The sequence below is a fragment of the Thermobia domestica genome, chromosome 5 (genome assembly GCF_964235325.1).
Source record: "Thermobia domestica chromosome 5, izTheDome1.hap1.1, whole genome shotgun sequence".
NCBI classification, from domain to species: Eukaryota; Metazoa; Arthropoda; class Insecta; order Zygentoma; family Lepismatidae; genus Thermobia; species Thermobia domestica.
In genome coordinates, this window is record NC_137458.1 from 29,906,492 (window position 1) to 29,933,714 (window position 27,223).

Sequence of the window (27,223 nt, forward strand, 5' to 3'; positions counted from 1 at the left end):
AATATTGCTATGTGTGTAATATATTATTTCATTATATACTGCATATTCAAAGAAATAAAAACACTGATCACACATGAATGAGAAACTGTTTGAAAGTAGCTGAAAAGATCAAATCTAAAAAAAACTGCTAGAAATGAGTTCGTAGATGACTGTCTCCATTGAAAGACCTTCTCCAAGTCTCCTTATTGTAACATATTTTTCTTTCTAAGGAAGAGAACATCTTGCTTGTCATACTGAGTATGTACTGAAATTGAAATTGAAATAGAAACACTTGAAAAGTTTCAGCCTGGCCGGGATTCGAACCCGGGTCTACCGAATAGAAGTTCAATGCGCTAACCACTCACCTACCACGCCTCTTCATCTTACGCCCAAACTAGTACCTAGTTAAAATCGTTTCATGGAAAATATAAACAAGATACTAATGCTTGTGTGAGTGTCTTAATGACTTACTCGAGATTTCCTTGTTTAACTTAAAAATAAGTTATATAGACGTTCCTCAATGAGGGAAATATCACGAAACGTTCTTCAAGTTGAGGCTACATCATCAGTTTCAGGGATGGTCCCGATATACATTACATTTTATTTTTACCACAACTTATAATTTCCAAAGAAGAAAAGACGACAGAAATTATTTTCAGATTCTTTGAATTGTATCAACACGTGTAGAAATAGACAGTTCTATGTTTATGTTTCATAACTACTAGTTTATTTTCTTATATTCATATGAGGAATTTGTGGCAAAGTGAGCCGGTGGCATTAGCCGAGTGACTCGGGCGTTCGGCTTCTGATCATTAGGCGCAATCCACTAGGGGTTCGAATTCCTCTGAAGAGCAAGGTCGGAATTTTAACTGTCCTCAGTATTTCTGTATTTGTGTCCCTGTAGTGTTTAGAATAGGTGCCATTGGCGAACAATACTCCGGCTGGGGCGATTTGTTTAAAAAAATATGAAGGCAGGAAACACCCATTGCAGCTACCTGGGTTCAAATCGTGGCAATTATTATTTTTTTGGTAAGGGAAGTTAATGTTTATGTAATTGTTATTGTAATTATGCTATTCCTATATTATTATTATTATTATTATTATTATTATTATTATTATTATTATTATTATTATTATTACCACAGAGGGAAAGAAATGTTTCTTAGGTTTACACATGAACGCAATGTATTATTACGTTTATGGATTTACATATAGAATTATCATTTTACGACAACAAGAAATGGAATATAAACATTTGTTAGCTAATAACAGTAATGCATTTTGTTTCGCCCTTGTTCTAAGTAGAAAGGTGAGGTGACATCTGAAAAGAATCATTCTCGTGACTAGAGTTGTAAGTTCGAACACTATTTGCAATTTGTATACAGCTAGGAACAATTACTTGGAACTCATTTTTTCTCATACTACAGCAGTAATGGCGTGTTTAGCCCTTATGTATTCATCAATTCTTGTCCAAACAGGTTACATTCCTAGACAGTTACGAATGAAGATTGATACGGATGACGTAAATTTGTGTTGTTGGCATTTCAGCTGTGAAGGAAGTCGTCTCAACTCTTAGACCCAGAGAAATGGAATATTTTTCATGTTAATATATATCAGAAGTATCAATATCGCAAATTATAGATTTCCTAAATTGCTACAATCGGAATCTAACCCACAACCCCAACATTATGAAACTATCGCTTAAGCCACTACTCTAAGACATCATTATTCTGATAGAAGGAAAAATTGATGTGCATTGAATTCAGTAATTACACATTTTACGACTCTAGTGTAATAATGCTGAAACTCTGATTTCAGTCATGATAAAGTAGTAAAGTATTATAGAGAAAGCATAGTCCAGAGAATTCAAGTTCAAACTGACAACTCATATCTAAAAAATACGAAGGCGCTGCCGTGTGCTCTAGCCTCAGCCCTAATTTTTCACGGCACGACATTGGGCAGATATTCATATTGATTGGAATGTGGTGTTTCAGGGGACTGGGTTATTTTTATAAAGTTAACTAATTTTTCAAACCTTTCTCAGTACCTTGTTTTCTATTCTTATGCGTTTTACTCACTTTTACAGTTTTTTGCAGTAACTCTTTAAGTACAGGAAGAAAACTCACAAACATTGAGAACAGTAAAAAAAATCACAAACACTATTCAAGCGTTCTTCCCTTGCCTGAAGTAAAACAATAAAATATAGTGAACATGCAATTTTTGGTCTTCCACATTCTATGTGTTGTCAAATACAGAGTTGGTGTGCGTCAGTGGGTCAAATGAATCGAATTTTCTGAGTGGGTCCGTGTGTCGTGGTTCAACAGCATGTGACCCACTGCGACCTATCACCCGCTATGACCCACTGTGACCCAACACCCACCCTGACCGAATACCCCCTATGACCCATTCTGTTCACTGCATTGCACACAGCATCTCTGAAGAGCCAAAATCGAACAGCATAATCTAAACCCTCGACCTTACCCATAGAAAATAAAAACACATTTCTGATTGGTTGAAGCTTGCGATTGTCTAAACCTTCTGGTGTATGTATTGAGTATTATAGTAGTAATAGAAGAAAATTGTCACATTGTTGGAATTGAAGAAGAAAATCGAAGAAACAGTTGAGGTTAAATTTATATCATGGCAGTCAATGTGGAAAAATCGAGCCCTGTGGGGTTTCTAACCCGCTTCTTCTTCTTCTAATACTACTACTACTACTACCGCCAAGTGAACTTTGTGGTGGACAAACACCGTGTGCGTGGGTTTTCTCGGGGTTCTCCCGTTTCCTCCCACTTTCTTCATTCCACCAATTCATTCATTACTCATTATCACCGTCTCCTTTAGCCTAATCGGCATAACCGTGGGACGTAAAACTCAAAATTTCATTTCATTTCATTTTACTACTACTACTACTACTCTTACTACTTGTACTACTACTACTTATACTGTGTATTCGTATAGCAAAACTTAGTACACACGTAACCTAGTCACTTTTTTGAGTATTATTTTCATCTTATTTTAATGAAAAATGCTTTGAAAATTAAAAAAAAAATAAAATATAAAAATAACAAACTTTCCTTGGCCCGGGTTTGAACCCACATGAAAAGCAATTATAATTACTAACCCATTACGCTAGTACGCTCGGCCACGAAGACCGCCAGTCGGTACTTGATTTTTGCTATATTTATGGTACGTGACGAGAAACTGATGACTGCAACTAACCAGAACCGCAAATTTAGCTCCTATGAGTATTGTCCAGCGTGATTTAAAAATATGCTTCTGAACACTGTGTCAATTTATCAACGTTTTACTTTCAAGGCCTCTGTTTCTTTTTCAGTTTTTTCTATTTACTTACCTGAGATGAGTATATCTAAGTGAAAAAACTTGGATACTAATATTTGGATATTAATATTTGAAATTGTAATAATAGTAATAGGATGTATACTACTACATGGATTTCGAGACACACAGCCTTAGTTTTAGAAGAAACTAAGGCTAACAACTGGAAAAAATACATTTTTGAATCACTGTAATATATAAATTATTATATGAAACAATTGAATGTAACTATGTGTGCCTCATCATCACAGCCAAATTGCAGTCAAATGAAATTACTTTTGGTATATAGTTAGGCCTTAATTCAAACTTGGATGCAATCATATTGCTTTCATTATAATAATATCCTAAGGGTCCCAATAACTCTAGTATATCCACAAATCATCATTTGTCATATTTAACCGAAAAACGACATGACTTTTCCGACAACCTGATACTATAAATGTTGTTAATACGCAAAGTTCATTGATCTAATCACTTATTCACTTACTCTCTTATGATCATCAAAACGTTTAGGGTACTTCCCGTAGATGTAGAAAGGTGAAATATAGTATCCAGCTCGGTGTAGCATGCCAGTAAACAAATAAAAAGCAACAGGATGATATTTCTCCTTCCCAAACCCCCTGCACTGGAGTGTGTTGATTATTCAACAAAAAGACATGAAATCCAATTAGAAAATTCATAATATATAAAATGTGTAGAATAATCTCGACTTTGCATTAATAATAATAATAATAATAATAATAATAATAATAATAATAATAATGATAATAATAATAATAAAGGAATAACATAATAACAATATCAATTACGTAAACAATACCTTCCAATAAAGAAAAATAAATGCCATCACGGGATTTGAACCGAGGTCTCTGTAATGGCAGTTCTCTACTTTCACACTTTGCCATTAATTCCTCAAATAAAGATAAGAAAATAAAGTAGTAGTTATGTTAGATAAATATAGCACACACTATTTCTACACGTGTTTTTATAATTCAAAGAATGTGAAATTCATTTCTAACCACTTTTCTTCTTTGGGAACTAGAAGGTAAAGAAGAATTGTACTGTAAATCGAGACCATCGCTGAAAACGATAACGTAGCCTTAACTTGAAGAATGTTTCGTGATATGTTCCTGATTGAGGAACGTCTATATAACTTGTTTTTGGGTTAAAGAAGGAAATCTCGAGTAAGTCATTGTGACACTCATGAGGAACGTCTCCTTATACGAGCATTAGTATTTTTTATAGTGTTACATACAACGATTTTAACTACCTAATAGTTTAGGTGAAAGATGAAGTGACGCGGTAGGTAAGTGGTTAGCGTATTGAACTTCTATTCGACGGATCCGGGTTCGAATCCCGGCCAGGTTGAAACATTTTTAAATGTTTCAGTTTCAATTTCAATACATACTCAGTGTGACAAGCAAGAACTTCTCTCCTCCAGAAAGAAAAAGATGTTGGAATAAGGAGAATTGATGGTCACTCAGTGAATCCAATCATTTAGAAACTTATTTCCTGCGGTTTTTCTAGATTTGATATTTTTAGCAACTTGAAGCATTTAATGATCCATGTGTCGTCAGTATTTTATTTCTCTAATAAACATACAGTATATAAAGAAATAATAAATTAGATACACAACAATATTGAAAGTAATATATGGTGTTCTTTCGAAAACACGATCCGAACCAGAGAGATTCATCTTAGAACGGAAAACTGTTTCGTTAGTCACCTACTTTACAAATTTACCTGCATAAACACCTGGATCAGGGCTTCCAAGTGCTGTCGGTGCCGAGAAAAGTCACGTATAATTTGGGTTGCATCTGTCTAGCGATCTCACAAATGCAAATTACCTTAACCGTAAGTAATAGAATTAGAGCACTTAAGGGGGAGATACTTTTGTGGTTCAGTGTACACCACTTTAACGCGGCATTTGCCAGTAGAAAATTGACCAAGAACACCGTGTACTTCGAACTGCTATCTCTAGCTTTAACCCACAAGCCATTGCACATTTCGTAACCAAATTCCAATAAAAATCTCCCGGCCTGTATGTTGCGATTACTCGATATTATTTCACTGTTTACTGCAAACACATTTATGTAATAAATGAACATTGATTATATATTCGGAATCTCTGTTTTTGTATTTTATTTCTTTCCATTTTTTTCATTATTATTCACTTTTAAAATCTTACGTCGAATCCCTGTTTATATAATCTCATTCTTTCTATTTTTCATTATTTTTCACTTTTAAAATATTATGTCTTTTATTAACCTTTTGTGACACGAGCTTTTATTATCTGATAGTGATTGAAGCAGCCACCATCTCCTGGCAAAGTACATAACAGAAACGTCCAATGCCAACAGTAATCATTCTCATGGGCTTTGAAAAGAAAGGAAGTTGCATACTCCACTTTGAATTAATGAAGAGATTACAGGATCGACCATAAGACAAAGCGTGTCGAGAAATGTTTTTTCGTCTCGTCTTGTAAAATTTCGTAAAAGCCTCGTCTCGATTCTCGAAGATTATTGTCGTTTCCCCTCGATTTTAATAAAAAACTTTTGTTGTTTCTTCTCGAATTATTCTTGTTTCGCCTTGTAAATGTGAGTACAAGGTTTATGGTTTCATTTCCTTTTTATTAACTTTATCTACAACTTATCAGAATTCTTCTGCATCACACGAGATGTTCACAAACGGTGTGATATAACAACATATAGAGGGGACCTAGGCAATTTCCCGCCCTGTGAAATGACATCATTTGGTGTCCAGAACGAAGAAATCTTAGAATCCATGATTTTAAATATGCCATCCCATCATGAACAACCAAAAGAAGTAAAAGGGCGCTCGCACTCAAAAAGGCCAAAACATTACAAGTACAATCTCGTTGTGTCAATTTTTTTCTTCAAAAACTAAAATAACACATAAACATCTGGAAAGAAAGGTGTAATATTTTTTATATAATTCAATATCGAGCATCAATCTCAACATATCAATTTGCAATTTCAGTGCAACTACCTCTTTTATCTTTATTTCTTGAATTTTCTTCTACATCTGTTATTTTTACCGCCCCTTGCAACTTGCCGTCCCGTGCAATTGAACGTGTTGGACATATTGAAGAGCCGACCCTGCATATACACCACATTTATTACCTGAGTATATTATGTAATGATTTGCGTATCTTTAACCGTTGCTAAAAGCACATCAGCATGCTCGTACAATTATTTCATGAATTTATAGTTTTTATACTACGAACCATGTAACACTAAACAAGTGTTTAAGATATAAGACTGTGCTGCACTAGTGTTGTGCACAAGACACGGGGAATTTCTTGCTTCGACTCCTATTTTAAATAGGACTTCTCATCTCGTGGGCAACACTAGACAGAAGGTTTAAAATGCAGGGTGGCGCAGGTAAAAATAGTCCGTGTAAGAGTAAAGGAAATGCAGTGAAATTACAGAAGTAAAGAACTGAATGGACTTACCATTTATGTACAATAAAAAAAATAGAGTGAAAAATAGAGAGGAAAATACATTTAAAGAAGATGTTGAAGGTGACCCCCCTGTGACATCAATACACAACTCTGAACGTGTAGGCGTATTCAGATACACCGGCGTAAAATTCGGATATCGATGGCGGAAAGTTCATGGCTAATGTTTTCTTTCAGTTATTGTATTGTGTGGATTAGTTTCATATACGTTGCTTTTCAGGTGCCTCCACAGGTAGAAATCACATGTGTGACTACAGGTGGCCACAAACCTTTGCTGACAGTTCGTTCCTCAGAGAAGGCATCATGGGCTAGTTCCAGGGACACATTAGAAGTGTGGCATGTTGCCACACCTTGCTGAAAGAGGCAGTGTTTTCTTTCATATTCCGTTAGTTGATCACAAAATGCATCAAAAACTTCCATATTTGCAGCCATATTGAGGGGAGTGTCAAACAAATATCGATTCAATGATGCAAGTTTCTGTTACACCACGCTAAACGCCGATTTTTTCATCATGGAGTGGTTGCTGAACAACAATGTTAGGGTTCTCCGTTGCCCAGTACCTTGTGTTCTGTGGATTCACATACCGGAAAAAATGATACCTTGCTTCATCACTCATGATGTAATGGAAAGTTCCTAACAAACCATCCTTGATGTTATTAACAATGCTAATAATCGATAATTCTTGTATGTCGATTGTTGTATATTATCGATTGTTGAAGAAATAACAATCGATAATTGCATAACGATTGTAGCTGTTTACTCAATTTCAAAGTCGAAATATTGCATTCGCATTCAAAGAGAATGCCTCCTACTTTTAACTGCACTTCCTGTATAACTTCATTTCAGTCTACGGATACTATTTTCAATTTGATCTTAGATAGCATGAGAAAATAATGATTCTGCTTATTGATATTTCAGGTGTTAGGTGCAATCAGCCAGGAAAACTTGGTGGTATCACCTTGGAGTGTGTCAAGCGTTTTATTAATGTTGCTAGAAGGAGCGAAACATAAGTCCGCAAAAGATATTCTCACAGCGCTTGGTTTGCCAAGAAGGACAGATGAAATCCAATTATCCTACAAAGATATAATTACTGATCTTCAGGTGTGTATTGTATGATACTTTGACAGTCAATTTTATAAATATTAATCAGACCGTCATTAGCTAATGTAATTTCTCTTGTATCCTGCAGTAGCCACAAAAGAAAATCATGTTACGTGTGTCTATCATCAGTCAGTTGAGTACATTTCAAGTGCGGTAAAATCTAACTATTTCGACCATCCCTAAATATTTTGAAAAATATACAGGAGTTAAAGAAAATAACTACTTTAGTTTAATTTTTTAGTAATAGTATTTATATTGAAACGAGTTTTTGCTATATATATATACACTGGTAGAAACGCATTTAGAAACATCCCAGCGACAACGTCTGATATGAACTAAATCCAAATCAACAGAATGTGTGTCCTTAGAAATCACGCTGATCTTAGTTCGAGGATCGTAGCAAAACTACCATCATAAAAGACAAACTAAATTGAGCATGAGGCTAGTATGTGAGGGATAAATGAGGATAAATGAAATACGTTCGGAGTCCATATATCTACTATCAGTAAGTGTATTGTTACAAGACGTGTTCCGGAGAAACATGCATAGGTATTATTTGTCGTGGAATTTATTGTTCAGAAATTCCCATAGACATTTAGGTCTGTCCCACTGTACCAATAGTCGATGAATTCCATCAAGGTAGAAATCAGTCGGTTGTTGGGCAAACCACTCACTGACTGCATCCTGTGGAACAGACGATCCTTTACTACCTTTCATCAGTATTGTAGCAAATACACTCATCAACATGCACAGTATAGCTGTGGTCTATGGCAACAACATGCGCCCGACCAGGACAGGGAAGATCGCTTGATGTTGTTGGATCTGTACGAAACATTTGTGCCCAATCCCACAGCGGTCGTATTCGATTCACATGCTTCTCCATAGACGTCCAGCTGGTTGACATCCCTCAGTAACTGGAACAGCGCTTGGTAATTCGATTTTCACGGATTAGAAATGATAAATGACGTACTTCAAATGTTATTCGTGCAAAGACAAGGAAGTTTTACAACTATTACTACATGCCATAAACAACCATGCCGCTGCATACCACTACAACAATATAATTCTATTTCACTAATTGTTCTATCAAAGGTATCCAACTGGTTTTATTTGCCCACTTCTTTTAATTTAAAGTTCGTTGGAGAACACGATAAGTTTATTCAGTCTTGGAATCAGTTGCATTGATGACAGTATATGTCTGGAATGTCTATTGTGCAATTAATCAATTTCAAGTGTGGTCGTACACTATGGCACAATAATTCTGACGTCTGCTCCATATAATTGTCGCTTGTTTAGGTATTGACGTGTCAGTAACCTTTGATGGGGTACAAGTTTGGAGACAGAGGGTTTCCACACCAGATGTATCTTATGTCACAATGAGGGCTACCTACACAGAAGAATCGTTCGGGGCACTGTAACTTTCAGAATGGCGACTTCGTGTGGATCTCCATGTGAGGGTACGAGTACTGGGCAGTGGATTTGCAAACAATCCTGGGTAATCGCATTCCTCTCGCAAGATTAACTTTGAGGATATAAACAATAGGTAACCCAGGATTGTTGGTTGATCACGGTTGATCACTAGATTAACCTTGAGGATATAAACCAACCTGCGTTACAGTGTTCCTCTCGAACGATTACCCCTAACAAAACGAACATTAGGCAACTCAGGGTAGCAGGTCAGGCCAGGATTACAGCGTTCCTCTCACATGATTTCCCGTACGGAAATGAGTACTAGGCAATTGATTGATGGAAGCAGGCCTTGGGTTACTGCGTTTCTCTCACACAATCATCCCTGACACCTAATCTCGCAGTATTACACCTGGGAACGTCTTTGTCAGAAGAGACTGCAATAGCAATGCAACTGAAGAACTCAATGATGAGTGCCGTTACTGTTTTCACCACAATGTCGACCAATGTTCCGGTGTTCACACTTGTCATATAGAATCTACTAGTGGAATTCTGGTATGGGTTGCAATACACTACACATTCGTCCAGATCAGATCTTCATTCAGGAGAATATGGCTAACGTGTTGTGTATTCGTCACGTGGTCAATTTTGACCTTTGGTGGATGGACATTTTGTAGCATCTCACCTTCCAACTGGACAGCACGCGTCTACATACCTCCGTTTAAATTTACCATGCTCTATTCGATATATGCATTCTACCCTGACCAACAAGTTGTCCTCATCTAATTACTTGATGAAGGCTGACCGCCAGCAATACTCTGTTAGTGACTATTGTTAAGCCACTCCGCGAGCCACAGTGATTGTCTGGTCTGTGCCCCAGATAAAACATTCAGTATCTGTATGACTGGTTAGCTGAGCGAATACATACTTTGTGACATTTGGCATGTTTACGCTTGTTATTTAATTGAGAACTCTATATGTTTTAAAAAGAAAGCGTTATATATATTCCACAGGTCTCATGTTGAGATCAGCATCACAATCATTCTTTTGTGTTCCAACTTTAGGGGAGATTCGTGCACTCCTAGTATATGTTCTGAAATGCGTTTCCGCCAGTATATATGCATAAATGTTTAGAGAGTATTGAAAGTGAAGTTACCAGTGGGGTTCCGTTGATTTGCGGAGTCTGTAACAAAATGTATGACTGGGTCTCTGACGTAAGTAGGAATTTCCCACTACTCGGTTCAGTATCTCTTGTCGTCGGGAATTCTGTCGAGAAATTTGAAGCTAAAAATCTATGAAACGATAATCATGCTTGTTGTTCTGTATGGTTGCGAAACATTGTGGCTTACTCTGAGGGAAGAACATAGACTGAAAGTATTTGAGAACAAGATCCTGAGACGAATATTCGGACCCAAGAGGAACGGGAATGGGGAATGTCTGAAACTTTATAACGAGGAAGTACATAATTTATACGATTTACCCAACATTGTTAGGGTCGTGAAATCTAGGAGGCTTAGGTGGGCAGGTCATGTAGCTAGAATGCAAGAAAGTAGAAACGCTTTCAAAGTCTTGACTGGAATACCAATCGGAAAACGACCATTAGGAAGACCTAGGCTCAGATGGGAGGACAATATTAAGATGAATCTCGCAGAGATAGAAATACAAAGTAGAAACTGGATCCAATTGGCTAAGGATAGAAGTCGGTGGAGAGCTTTTGGAACGCGGCATTGAACCTCCGGCTTCCATAGGCCATAGTTAGTTAGTTACTCAGGATTGCAGGAAAGATGCGTTAAATTCAATCATTCAAGATACCAACACACATGAGTTTGTGGTGGACATGATCCTGGCGCCCCGGTTGTTCCCACTTTGTCCTCCCATCACCTCCTACTTGCTTCTACTCTCAGTCTCCGTTGCTCACAAGACTAGAAAGAATTACCGTGACAAAATAAGTCAAGGCACAGCTCTTGCAATGAAAACAGAAATATTTATCGGCACGGTACATCTCTGACACATCTTTCCGAGACTAATTAATATCAATTCTTTGCAGGTAATCTTATATTTAACTCATAAGACACAAATGTTAGCCTACAAGTTTATAAATATTTTAAATTCCATTTTCAGGATAACAATACCACAAACACTTTAGACCTTGCGAATGCCTTGTTCCTTCATAAAGAATTCAAACCATTAGAGGAATATGTAAGTGTAATTCAGGAAATTTATGATAGTGCCGTTAAGACGGTGAACTTCAAAAAACGCGAAGAAGCTGTTGCAATAATAAATGAATGGGCGGACAAGAATACCCAGGGACTCATCAAGGAAATTCTTACTAAAGGTGAGACTCAAAACACTACTCTCATTGTTATTTTGTACTGTTGTTTACAAGTAGTAGCCTATAGTATGTGTGTCGTTATTAAGGATAGTGTCTTTGTTAAGAGAATACAAACATAAATAAATAAATAAATGCAATCTGCAACGGCGCCGATTGCTTTATACGAGGTGCATACTGAAAGTCGTGAGCAACATGTTTTCACAACCGTAATCTTTAGTTGCAGGTGAAACCAAGTATATAATCTCAATCTACAGACCTTTCTTTCCAGACGTTGAAGCTAGCACGTGACCACAGGCAGGATTTCCAAAATGGCGTACAGCGATGTTTCGTTTTGACAGAGTACTGTGACTGAACTCCTTATTATAGAGGACCAATCTGCTTCTGAAATTCACTGCAGACAGCAACATGCCTATGGAGATGTGTGCATGAATGCCAGCAGTGTTCGGAGGTGGGTAAAACATTTTAAAGATGGAAACACGAGTATCGAAGATGAATCTCGCAGTGGGCGCCCTCGAACTGCCTCCACGGAATGCAACAAGGTAAGGGTTGATGAGCTGATTAGGGGAGATAGTCGTAACCCTGTGAATGAAATCGCTGCAAAATTTGGTGTTGAACATTGTGCGGTGCAAGAAATGATTCACACCTTAGGTTATCGGAAAGTTTGTGCCCGTTGGGTCCCACGCTTATTAACTGAGGATCACAAACGTCAGAGGCTAACTATTGCCATTCTTCAGAGATTTCGACATGAAGGTGGTGACTTTTTGACGAGTATTGTGACTGGAGATGAAAGCTGTTCCATCATTATGAACCTGAAACAAAACGACAGAGTATGGAATGGCACCACTTGAATTCGCCACCAAAGGAGAAAGTAAAGACAGTGCAATCGGTATTGAAAGTTATGGGGGGGCGTCTTCTGGAATCCACAGAGTTGCATTCTGGCTGACTTTCTTGAGTCTTGACTAACCATAAATTCTGCTCTCTACATCTAGATATTTTTGAAGCTCCGTCGTGCCTTGCATGATAAACGTTCTGGAAAGAAGATCCTTCAACAGGATAACGCGCGTTCGCATACTGCACGTGCCACTATGGAGCAGATCAGGAGATTTGAGTGGGAAATACTTCCAAATTCTCGCTACAGCCTGACATGGCGCCCTCCGAAGTCTTTTCGGTTTTGTGAAGATACAGATACGAGGCCATCGCTACGAGACACTGAAGGGTATTCGGCAAGAAGTGCGTCAGTGTCTACGGGCAGCTGGAAGGAATTCTATCACAACGGTATTTTCAAACTTGCAGAACGACTGGGAAAATGTGTGCAAAAAAAAAAAAACGGAGACTATGTGGAAAAGTAAAAGAAAGGTCCGTAGATTGAGATGATATATTGGGTCTCACAATTACAGATTACGGTTGTAAAAAAAAAATGTTGCTTACGACTTTCAGTATATCCCTCATACGTTACGGGGAGTTCGTTCATATATGTATTTCATCATCGTTTATCCAAGCAAATGCTCAAGCAAATACGAAGGATGATCGTAAAAAAAAAGGCACAAAGCATAGAAGTTTTGTGTTATTCATTGTAACTGAACGAAAATTGATTTGTAGATTAACATGATTGTCTTGGTGCAGGTTCGAAGACTTCGGATTCTGTTAATGTATACCCGAGGAGCGGACATTAAAAATTATGACAAAGGGAGTCAAGAAAAGAAGTGAGATCAATGGTGCGGTTCCTGTAGGCCAAAAACGCTCCACCTGCTGATATTCATAGGCAGATGGTAGAGGTGTATGGGGAGGGCAACATGTAGGGAAGTGGTGTCATGCCTTTAAAGAAAAACGGACCAATATGATTAATAACAACTCTGCACACAGTAGTAGAGCCAGCACTTCAAACATTGCGTTTACGCATTTAACACTTAGAGCACTCCTCCTATAGCTCTGACCTAGACTCCAGTAACTTTCATCTGTTCCCTGTTCTACAGCACAAAAATGGCTGGTCAGTATTATCTAGCATGCGATTATGTCCAAGCCGCTCCCCCACGGTGACTACGAGAACTTGTCACGGATTTCTATGCAAATGGTATGGGAAACTTTATTTAGCGTTCTGACAAGTGGTTGAACGAAACTTGTGATTACATCGAGGACTAGTGTTAAGCGCCCTCTATCAATAGGTATGTTGATCTTTCAATTATGTCCCACACATAAACCATAATAAGGCTTTGTAACGTTTTCTCGATCGCTCCTCGTATATCCAGATTCTAGGAGAGCTAAACAAACTTTGGGAGGCACTGGTCCCAAGGATCGGCGCCTATGACAATCTTGTTTCTATTTTCCATATTCAGTACTTAAATAAATAAATAATTTGTTTAAGAAAAAAAATTTGTTCAGCCGAAGAAAAATTTGTTCATTAACAAGCTATGACTACCACACTTTGTAGGATCATAAAAATTTGATTTCTCGATTTTCTCGAAAATTACGTATGAGAATTCACCCTCAAATATGTCATGTTGTTGACTTCGATCCCGCTATCGAATGACGTACGATGCATTCCAAGCGAAATCGGCCAATTATGAAAAATGTTGTAGTTTCACCTTCTTCGATTTTGCTCTTTTTTGGGTATGTTATGAAGTACCAAGAGAAGTGTTGAAATGCAAAGTGGCAGGTATTGATGGTTCACCGTTTCCAAGGGCACTGAACGAGGAAAATGCTTCAAACATGCATGTATTGAAATATTTGTGGTTACTGTTTGGTGAATGTGAGGAACATGAAACTTTTTCACAGTACACATAGTAATACGTGAGAATAAACAAAAAAGTAAGAAATCAATATCACCAATGTTGCCATCACAATGACGGATCAAAGATAAAGGTCATTAATGCAAAGTTTGGTCACCTCTTTGGAGTAGAAGGAGAAAGAACCACTAGGCTAACTTTTATTTTGTGATTGACAACCTTGGACCTTCCTCAGAACATTGGTATATATTTCATTTGGTGGCATGTTGCCCCTTCCTGTGTATGGATGTTATTGTAACTCAATGTTGTCAATATCGGTCATATTTCGGCGACCATATTGCAAAAGGACCTGGAGGAAAATTGTTCAGCACATGGGAAAATAACCTGCTGTTGTGTGTCTCCTTGCACAATAAATAAGATTTGGCGGTTCACCGTATTCTCCGAGTTATAAAAGGTAAAATATGGATATGTTCAGATAGTGAAAAACATAGTCAAATAGTACATATAATGTAGATGTCTAGGATTACAACTCATGTTCATCATAAAATACATATCATCACACCAATAGGTGGTTGACATGCAAAATTAATGCTTACGATCTCATATAAAAGGAAAGAATGTTAGTGATCCATATGCAGTAGTGGAAAAAATCAGTGTCAGCTGGCTACCCTGCCTGGTAGCGGAATTTATTCCAAAATATTGCATCTACCATGTTTGCTTTATTGTATCGAGCTAGTTTGACTGTGTTGAGTGCTGTCTAAGTCAAACATCATTGCAACTGTCGTTTTGAATTCTATAGCAGAAATGTCGTACTCCTGCTAGTATCATGCAGTGTTCTGTTGGGCTTGTAACTGGAGTCAATTGTGACAAGAGTTTATAAAGCTCGTCTGCACCCACACATGTCATCATTGCTACATGTCGTATCGTCCGATACATTGCTACATGTCGTATCGTCCGATAAATGTTAAGCATGTTTCACATGTCTTGTTACCAAGTTTCTTGGTATGCCATGTATGGATAACCTTTTATGACATGTGGTGCATATTGATTTACCAGGAATTAGTTTCATTTCTTTGGTACTATATTTCTTCGCAAACTCAACAAATGATTTCCTGCAGGTTCTTTCGTAATACCTCCTTAGGGAACAAGTGCGGAATTACAGCACGTCCGTCCATACAAATGGTTGTAGTTTCCAAGACACTTCTTGTGGTGCTCACAAACAGTTGTAATGTCTGCAGACACTCTTATCTTCAGCAGATGCTGCCGTTACAATAATGTTTGACTTACACACCAGTCAACACATTCAAACTAGCACGATACAATAAAATAAACATGACAGATGTAATATTTTGGATTAAATTTCGCTACCAGGCAGGATAGCCAGACTGACACTGATATGCCACTGATATGCATATGGATCACTAACATATTTTATTTTTATATGAGATTGTAAGCATTAATTTTGCACGTCAACCACCTAGTGGTGTGATAATATGTGTTTTATGATGAACATATGAATTGTAATCATAGACAACTACGAACATTACATGTACTATTCGACTATGTTTTTCACTATCTGAACATACCCATATTGCACCTTTGATAACTCGGAAAATACTGTGAACCATCAAATCATACTTATTGTGCAAGGGAGCATACAACGGCAGGTTATTTTCTCATGTACTGAACAATTTTCTTCCAGGTCCTTTTGCAGTATGGCCGCCCAAATATGGCCGATATTGACAACATTGAGTTACAATAACATCCATATACAGGAAGGGGCAACATACCACCAGATGAAATACATACACCGATGTTCTGAGGAAGGTCCAAAGTTTTCAGTCATAAAATTAGTTAGCCTAGTGGTTCTTTCCCTTTGTACTCCAAAGAGATTACCAAACTTGGCTTACTTTTCCATTAATGACCTTTATCTTTGACCCGCCATTGTGATGGCAACATTGAGATTGTGATGGAGATATTTACGTTTCTATATGTTCGACTGTATTACTATGAGTACTGTGACAAAGTTTCATGTTTCTCACATTGACCAAATTATAACTACAAATATTTTAATATATTCATGTTTGGAGCATTTTTCACGTGTTCAGTGTGTTCCCTCTATGTTGGAAACGGTGAACCATAATCATCTACCAATTTATAATTCAACATTTCTCTTGATACCTCATAGCATATCAAAACACGAGCAAAATCGAACTACACCCATGTGCTGATTTCGCTTGAAATTCACCGTACATATCTTCGGACAATATTGTGGTTAAGTAAAATCAAAATGTAATAATTATTGATAATTTTGGGCTATGTCTCAAACAAAATCAAATTTTAAGAGTTATTGATAATTTTGGGCAGTATTTCATTAATCAAAATCAAAGTTTAAGAGTTCTTGATGATTTTGGACTATATCTCATTAACCAAAATAAAATTTTAAGAGTTAACGATAATTTTGGGCTAAATCTCATTTTAAAAAAACCCTGCCAAAATCTGAAAGCGTACAAGCAAAAAGTATAGCAGCGAAATAGAAATGATACAATCAAAATTCGCAAGATACTTAGTTTTCAAGGAAACAGGCATATATCGTACATTTGAAAAATATCAGTCTTTAATTAAACACCTGAACAATGTATTCCTCGACAGCAGAAGAAAGGTCCGGTTAATTTGCCTTCTATACAAAATTTTTAAACAACAATATCCAAGTGTCACAATTACTTGAACTTCTGAAATTTAAAGTTCCCAACGTTAGAAGACGCCCTCAAGCTAGCTTATTTCCGTGTAGAACATTAAAAACAAATGTAATGAAGAGCTCATCTATTTGGAGCATATGTGACCTATACAACAAATTTTGTGTGGTTGATCCATATATTGATATATTCAGAATGTGGTTCACTAAATCAAGGAACACAGAAATACACTGAACAGCAAAAACATTATGAGGATCAATTAGTTTTGAACGAAGTAATTGAGATTATGTAAATCACGAGGGACAATAAAAGCGCATTTCTAAATCGTGTTGGATCAGATGTTCTGCAGACACGGATGAAAATGTTCTTCCTTGGCCACTATGTACACCAGATCTTACCCCATGTCATTACTTTCTTTGGGAATTTGTTAAAGATATTATTTATATATTAATAACCTTGTTATCTGATAACAAATGCAGTGCAGCCCATTGCAATGGACATAACTACAAAACGTCTGGAAAGAGTTTGATTGGTATGTAGATATGTTTGTCGTGTATAACCCAGGGAATACACATTGAAATATTGTAGATTTCCATCTCATACTTCACAAACCTGGACTATTTCTACTGATAACGGCGTATGATGAATTCACCTAAGTTGTGAAATGATTTTCATTGATTTTTGTTACTGCGTCTTCTTTTGTGAATACCCTGTAATTACGCAGAGAGATCCGCAGAGTAGCTTGATTCGAACGGTAAATTATAACTATTTTTCAGATTCTAAGCAGGTGTAAAAGTGCATCTGAAAAGGTAGGGAGAAGATGACGTCACCCGTCACCCCTGTCTATCTTTGCCCATTGTAATCTTTTTAGGAAGTGAGGGCAGGTCATAGATATTTTTTGGAAGTGTTGTAACGGAGTCCTCCCGAGTTCCCCCTCACTTTTACCACCTTATTCTAATGATAATAGTATAAAAAGATACTGTAGACACTTAAAGCTAGACAGTTGCAAAGAGGAAAGCACAATCTAGGTAACGATACCTAGATTTAATATTCTCACACTTCAAACAACAAGCATACATAATTTCCATAAAACATTATCTAAACAACCCATATATACAAGCAGTGGCGAAGGGTGGTAAGAAGCCCTGAGGCCCGGCCTACCCATTTACTTTCAGAATTTATAATTTATAATTAACTAGCAGCGTTCACCCCGCTTCGCTGCGGTCACCCCGGAACGCAATAAACTTTGTTACTTAGATAATTTTTACTTTTTCGCTTTCAAGTGATATGATAAAAACCATAGAAGATTGCAGTAAATGTTAACATTATATCGCCTGTCATTTATGTTAACCCGCCCCGCTTCGCTGCGGTCACCCCGGAACGCAATAAACTTTCTTACTTAGATAATTTTTACTTTTTCGCTTTCAAGTGATATGATAAAAACCATAGTAGATTGCAGTAAATGTTAACATTATATCGCCTGTCATTTATGTTAACCCGCCGAGTGACACGGTCATGCGGGTTGCATATAAATACGTTTATTTTTACCTATGATGAACTAACAAAGGATTTGTACGTTATGGACACTTGAATGGTCAATTATCTCAAGACACTGGTAATTAAAAATTAAAGTGATATGATAAAAACCATCTAGGGTCCAAGTCCTAATAACCCCCCAAAAATAAAAGAAATTGGTTCAGCCGTATTAGCGTGATGAGGTAACAAAGGATTTGTGCGTTCTCTTTTATATATAAGATTCATTTTCCTTGCACAAAATGTATTATAATTTTCTAAGTTGAAAAAATATTTTATTTTTTCGATAAAGAAATCGTGGTTAGCACCACTGCTTGGAGGCTCACCGAGCAGTGTCTCAGGCGGCAGTATAACTACCGCCAAGCTACTCAGAAAGTTCCGCGAGAGAATAACTGCAAAAGAGATCGGCCTCAGCGCTTATAGACTTTCGTTTCTACATAAAGCGTTTCTCTCGAGATTTTTGATTTCGATTCGATATGTCAAACAAATAAAGAGCAAGACATCGTGGCCCGATTCTGTACTAATGACGCTTAATTTTGCGTACTCTAATGCAACGCAAAAGCTGGAAGAATCTATTTTAAAGATGCTACACCTACTATCGCGAACTAATTCCCCATTCCTTTGCTTTACGCAAACCAGTACGAAATCAAGACTCGTTGTGTTCATTAGAATTGAGTAGCAAGTGTGTTTTGGGGATACTGTGAGTGACATTTTTTCTTACATTTGCAAAAGTGAATGAGAAAAAATGTCAGTAAGTGGAGAATATAAACATAATATACTGTAATTCCTATTAAAGAATTCTCTATGTCAGTGGTCTTTTGCAAACTGATGCGTTATTTAGGAATGAAGACCAACGCCTGTGTTGAAAATAGAACAAACAGAGAGCAAGAGAGTTCTGTATGCATTGGCACAAAAAAATAATAGGAGTTATTGACATATAAAGAGCAGAATATGAAAAAAAAGTATTTACGTCTGATTCTGTTTTTAAAGGGGAATCAAGTGACACAAAATGACTTGCTTGTGTGCTTGTCATGTGTTTTGAACAATATATTGAAAGACGAAATTTTACAAACAGAATTTGTTTCAGTACAAGTGACGAAGTATCATATGTTTCTTGTGAAGAGCAGATAATGTGATAGTCTATCTTCCCCACCCGATCACGCCCAATTGAAACAATTAAATTGCATTACGGAGAATTAAGATCAGCTATGAGTCAGAAGTGAATTTTATTATGAAAATTAAAATCCAGATAGAATAAGTGCTGTCGATGGTCTAGAATTACGTTACATTCATGTGAATTTGCCTTCTTGTGTTTCTGTAGTAAAATACTTATGTCCATCGATAATCTATTTCATATTTGGCAAAAGAAAATGTACTTTCAATATGTCACGGTTAACTAGAAAGGAGTCATGCAAACAGTGACTGCGTTCAGAAGAAACTCTGCATAATTTGTTAATATATTCGTTGTACTTCGGTGACAAGAAAAAGCAAAGCTTAAAAGCCACTCTCCTACGAAATTTTGGATACACTTGAAGTTCAGAGAGAAACGAGTTTTCGTGATTTGTCCTCTTTGGAATTGTAGAATTGCTTGTCTGTGAACAGTTTCAGGATTACAATAGTGATTTTCTTAGGAAGAAACTAGAGAATCTTCTTAAACTGTATCCAACTTTCGACGGTAATGAGCTGCGGAATGAACTAACAGTCATCTTTTACGACGAAAATCAGTATCTTAGACCTATAATTTCCTTCAATACATCTCATCAAACGGGCTGCAAGAAGTGTATCTAGAAGGTCTTCGCGTGTTACGTATGTGCTTAAGTATTTCAGTTACTATACAACACCATATGAGACAAGCACATAGGTGCCCTGAAGAAAATTAAAACATTCCGGAGAAATGTAATGAGTAACGACAGACTTAGCGCTTTAGCTTTAATCACTACAGAAATGAACTCTGAAGGATATTAGCCAAGAATTCAGCTTTTAAGATGAAAATAATAGACATATTTGATAAGTAGGGAAACTGACATTTGGAATTAATATAGATGATGTAAGTAAAGCAAGTATTATTAATTATTATTATTATTATTATTATTATTATTATTATTATTATTATTATTATTATTATTATTATTATTATTATTATTATTATTATTATTATAACATTGAGCCTACCCTCTTAAACTATCGCCACAAGGTGTTAACGATACTGTAATTCCGAAAACTATCTTAAAGGTACATGTGCACAAGTATGTTTCTTAGCACGGCAAATGCTAAAATATCCACATAACGACACTATCATTCATTCCAGATAAGCTAACACAAGACGAAAATAAATTTTTTTCCCCACCACACACACACCACACATCATCTGATAAACGTGAAATTCAGTGTTCCTCTTTCCATCCTCAACACCCGTACACAGAAGTGTAAAGTATCTAAATATGTCTCATGATTTTTGTGTTCGTTATAGCACTACATAGAAGGATGATTCAAAAAGTAATGCCTCAAAGGTCAAAATTTTATTTGTGTTCGACAGATAGCACTGATACAGGTACCAGTGGAAAGCTTGCTATGTCAGCTACAAATGGTGGCATCATTTTCAACATAGTTTCCATTACGGGTAACACACTTGCGCCAACGCGAAGCAAGGTTTTTCATGGCGTCGAAGAAGAATTGTGAAGGCTGTTGACGACAGCATTGTCGAACTCCTGCGTCCACCTCCGCTTCACATCTCAAGCGTTAGCTCTGAAGATGACCCTTGAGTTTGGGGAAGAGACAAATTCGCAGGGCGCAAGATCCCGAGTATCGGCAGGATGAGGCAGAATGTCAACAACATTCTGCCAACAGATGGGACAACTTTGAATTTTTTGGCAGAGGAGATGACGTGTGGCGGTACGTCATCGACTGACGCTACGTTTCCAGGTCGTAATGGTGTATCCACGGTTCGTCGCCGACGATGAATGTTCCTGGGCGCAAAACCTTCCGCAGTCAGAAATTCAATGACAGCCCGCTGTTTGAACCCGACGTTACCATTAGATGCTATGGATTGCTCCATTACACTGGAACGAGAAGAGATAAGAAGGTGAAACAAATGACATTCTAAAGCTTGAACATCAATACATTGATGATAAACAGTTCAGAATGTTTGCAGTACTATTGGGCAAGTAGTGGGCTTGGAGGCATTACTTTCTGAATTATCCACGTATTTTTTTAAACATTACATTTATCTGTATTATCTGTAAATTCAACACATGTAATTTATGGATTATTCCGGGATTTTGAGGTAATGTTGGAATGGCAAATGATGAGAGTTGGGAATTGATAGAGCCAGTGGTCGAAGTGAGACGGTATGCAGTGGAATGCCAGACCGTCTCTGGTTTTTCAGTGATGAAGACATACCGTCTCTGGTTTTTCAGTGATCAATACATACCGTCACTGGAAAATGGATGCTAATATACCTGTAACAAATCTCTTTTATATACAGTAATTGGCGAATTGTTGTGCACGTCTAAGATTTTATTTCTTATACAGAAATAATTTATAAATTAGCAACACCAACATATTTGTTATAAGTAGTAGAAAATGGATCGATCTGGAACAACATAGAACAGACCTGGAACAACATCAGACAACTCACAAGCCCCTGGGAAATTGAGCACCGTACACCTTGAGCCCACGGTCTTTTACGACCTCCATTTTAGGGGTGAATTTATTCCCTTTTATGAGCACTTTTTAGGGGGTGTATTCGTTCTCTTTTACGAGCACATTTTAGGGGGTGAACTCGTTCCCTTTTATGAGCATATTTTCCAACCCCTATTTGAACATAGCAGAAATTACACTGAGACTATGAACATACAGCAGAACAGATAATACATAAGAATACGTAACATAACAAGGGTGAACTCGTTCTCTTTTATGAGCACTTTTTAAGGGGTGAATTCGTTCCCTTTTATGAGCATATTTTTCAACCCCTATTTCAACATAGCGCATCAGACAGAGACTACGAAACATAGTGAAGATTATATAACATATAAGAGTACATAACATAACAAGGGTGTACTCGTTCTCTTTTATGAGCATATTTTTCAACCCTTATTTTAACATAGCAGAAATATAGCGAAGATTAAACATAGTCCATTTTAAAGGGTGAACTCGTTTCCAACCCCTATTTGAACATAGCAGAGAATAGAAGTGTACTCGTTTCCAACCCCTATTTTAATGTAACATAGCAGGGAGCCACCCCTATTTGAACATGGCAGAGATTATTTTCTTTTACGGGGGTAGCAACACCCCTAACCCTCCTCCTTTCTCATCCAGGACTTGGGACCGGCAATGGCGGAGTTTAAAAAAATAACATCATCATACTCTCATAAATGAATAAAGCATAATCTCATAATTTGTTTAAAAAATCGTGCAATGAATAACCAGATGCACGACATGATAGATATAGAAAACAGTAATGTCCACAAAATTGAGATAAATCATCTTGAATACGTCTATTATTCCATGTATAATACAGACAGTTTCGTTTTAAAAACCTTATATGATGTTGTATATAGGGAGGTATACCATAGCTATCGAAATACTCTCCCACACACATATTATATATATAAACAGCAACCCAATGTTCACCAGGCTTATCACTAGAATCAGTGTTTATAATTATGGCGGCTGGAAATGTATGAATAAACAAAGGTAACTCATCAGCAGCATATACACCAATAAAATGATCTTTAGGCAAATTTTGTTGTAATGCTTCATAAAGCTCAATTGTATTTAACATTTTTTTCTTTAATTAATATATATTTTTCTCTGGAAATCAATTTCTAATTCTGAAGAGAATTCACCATAAATAATTGTTGTTACAGGAGATGGCAGTGCTTCTTTAAAATGAACCTCTAAACGTACACTTCCTTGCCGTTGTGGACTAGTATGAAATGCAGCACTTGCGCTTGAATCAGGAGTTAAATCAAACACCAGTAGAGTATAACCATTAGGATATTCAGCGAGTGAAATATTATTACCTTGATTAGAATAATAAATACCTGAACCTGTAAATAACGTAGAATATGCTTGTACATATAGATTATTATCAAAATCTGGTTGTAAAAGTTTGAAGGGCATTGGAGTTCCATCAACATACAGTGTAAAAAATGACATACTAAAATGTTGAAAATTGAATGGATTTGTTTGATAAGTACCATTGAAAGCAGTATTAGTAACAAAACCAATAATAATACGTTTAGGCACTATGCCTGAAAACAGATCTGGAAGTGTACTATCCATAATTCCTTGTGGCAGAGTTTCTGTCTTCACCTGCACTTTTGTTATAGGATATTTTATTCTAAATTTAGGATTTTGTAATACTTTATTTAGTGCTATTTTAACTGCTGGTGATACATCAACTTTTTCACAAGCAATGTTGCATCTGTAATTACAACTTTTCCATCAGTATCTGCGTCACCCATTAGACAAAATGTAGGTTTAGCTGGAATTAATTTAATACGCAATTGTACACCATTCAGTAAAAATTTCTACTGATTGAAAATATCAGCATGAATATAACCCAATAATTCAAATGACTGACTTAAAGCAGTGAGAAGAAAACGTTGTTTAAATCCTACATTAGCATCGGCCACACTGTCCATATGCCCTGCAGTATCTTTAAACCACATTGATGTTTGAAGATGCGTTGTTTTAGCTTCAGCATTATAATTTAGTAGTTTTTCAATATACGATCGATATGGATATGTATGTGAAGAGTAGGAAATAATTTGATTATTTAAATATAATTGCACTTCACTGAACATTGCATTGAGAAAATCATTTACAGGGCCGATTTTCTTATCGGTAGAAGTTAAATTACAACCATCTGATTTAGTAATTTTACCTTTAACATATAACATTGTGTGCGGTAAGTCAATATAGTCATCCCCATGACCGGGGACTACAAATTCTATTGGTGCATTATCAGCTATTGAAGCCACAGGCTTATATGGAACTATTTTATTACCTATATTACTGGGTGAACCAGCAAATAAATCTAATTCTGATTTCATACACTCACACTGCATTTTTCTCTTTTCTTACTATTAATATTCACACATGGTAAAATTTACAATATCATATTACGTCTACGAAAATGTAATTTTACACATACACTGCCATATTGGAAAGGAAGTGGATTACCTGTACTATCTCTTAAATCAATAATAATTTGATCAAATTGTTTACGTTGCACAGTGACATAATGAGGATTATCAAAAATATGTACATTATTAATACCATGCTCTGTAATATTTGTATTTATAATACGTAACAATGGAGCTACGGTGTCACCCACCATTTGTGGTTCTACAATATCACTGTAAATATACATAAGTGTAGGTAGCGCTTTTTGTAAATCAGGTGGATAACGAGCATGATGCACAACTGCAATATCTTCCTGCTGTATATGATCAAAACCTAGTATTCTGGCTAGTTCAGGAGATAGACGTACTTGTATATGCTTCTCTTGATCATTTATTACTCTATTAACCTCAATTCGTTTCACTGATGCTTTGACTTTTAATTGTAAATTTAATTTATCACTTTTATGATTAATTTGAGATAGAATATCATCAACATTATAATAGTGTCCTGGTAAGATTTGAGTTATGTTCCAATTTTTTTGTATTCATGAGACGATAATCAATATTATTTGTATATTTGGAAACATTCTGTAATGAACTTGTATAATGTACTTCAACAACAGCTGTTTCCCACACTCCCTTCTCCAGTACAATAGGTTGATATAATTTAGTAGTATAACAAGCAAGAGTATTTTGAGGAAAATATTTCATAGAACTATTGCTAGGAAGTGTGAGATAAAAACTATCACTTTGCTCCATAATCAATCAAAAATATCTTTGGATCTTTTCATCCGTTTCACACCACCACCACCACTAAAATGAACTTTCTTTCTTTTTCTTCTTCCAGATCCTTCCAACACTTGATTTAATTTATTTTGAGCTTTATTTTTTAAATTTGTTTTAGCTTCTTGCCATCGATCATGCAAAGACTCTTCAATAGGTCTATTATTATCTAGTACATCCCCTGCTACATTAATTCCTGTACGTATCAATTCTTTACCAACAGTTTTTGCACCTTGTTTTAATAAAGGAAATACAGTACGAAATAAACCTCCTAGAAAACTACCAATGCCATAACCTTCTTGATATGCTGTACCTCTATACACGTTATAATCACCTCCTGCTTGATGTATGTAATAATTAAGGTAGGGCTCATTCATCTTTCTTTCTTTCTTTCTATATACTTAAAAATATCAATAGATTACAATAGAATATTATTATTATTGCTTATAAGTACATCATTTGCGTTTACGGGGTGGAGGACCATCCTCTTCGTCCTCTTCGTCTTCTGTTAGTTTTCTAATATAATCTATTCGTTGAGGATTACCAATGTACTCTAAGGGTATATTGGCTTTTGCTAATAATGTAGCAAAAGGTTTCCAGCCAGCAACTGAAATATTTTTCTTACGACATCTAACAAAATCGGATATCAAATCCACTATATTTGCACCTGGAATTAATTTATTATTAATATTCACATTTCCATTATCGTCCCATTGAATATTTGGATTTTGTTTCAATTTACGTAATAAAGGTCTTGCTTTACGTTTACAAATTTCAGGGAAAGTAGATATTATTTCATCATCCTCCTCCTCATCATCATCCTCTTCTTCTTCTTCCTCCCTAGTAGTAGTAGTTGCTGTTGTTGTAACTGCTGCCGGTTTTTGAATTATATTTAAATATTTTTGTAAGACTTCTCTGTCCATTTTTCTTCTGCATTTAAACTTTTATTATTTAAAATTTCTTTCATTTCATCATCAAGATTAGATATCGTTTGATAATGATGTAATTTTTCTGGTGAGATTAAAATAAGTTTTTGTGCGTTTTGCATAATTATTTAATTAAACTAGATAGTATACCTCCAATAATAGGTGCAAGCAATGCAGTAAGGAAACCACCTTTTTGTATAATTATTCGTTTTTTCTTTTGTTTTAATGACGGACCTTTTTTCACCAAATATCTCAGTTCCTTTTTATATATTTCTTAGCTTATTTATCTCTGTTTTATTTAATGGAACATTTCCCTGTAATACGTTATAGGAACATTCACAAATAGAGCGAATTAAATCAGGATCTGCATTTTGTAAAATTGCCTTACGTGCTTTCGGTTTTGACTTTGCTAAAAGTTTTAACAAATGTGCATTTTCCTTACTAATCATTTTTACGGCTATTAAAGCACAAATAGTTGTTAGAATATAAACCATATTACAATTATTTTTTACAGGTACATAAACATAATTAAAAGAATCTGTTGGAAAGATATTTGTTCGCTGCTCATCAGGAGTATTTTGTTTTAAATCAAAAAGTAAATAACCATGTGCAATTCGAGTTGCATCTTGATATGCTTCTTGAATAAATTTTTTATTACCTGGATACAATTGTCGTGCGAGATAATTAATTTGAGCTTGGTCTCTAGGATTTTTAAAACAAACAATATAATGACAATTTAACGAAATATCCCGCATTCCTTTTTGTTGACGGAAAATATTCTGTGTTATAAAT

The 27,223-nt window shown here is 36.1% G+C and overlaps 1 protein-coding gene across 1 annotated transcript in view; it reads left to right on the top strand.

Annotated features, from left to right (window-relative positions):
- LOC145685827 (leukocyte elastase inhibitor-like) overlaps positions 1 to 27,223 on the top strand; it is a 133,480-nt gene that overhangs the window by 24,919 nt on the left and 81,338 nt on the right. Inside the window, exons 4-5 of the mRNA XM_081758415.1 lie at positions 7,718 to 7,900; positions 11,429 to 11,642. Of these exons, the coding sequence (XP_081614541.1) occupies positions 7,718 to 7,900; positions 11,429 to 11,642 (397 nt within the window). The remainder of the gene's footprint in view (positions 1 to 7,717; positions 7,901 to 11,428; positions 11,643 to 27,223) is intronic.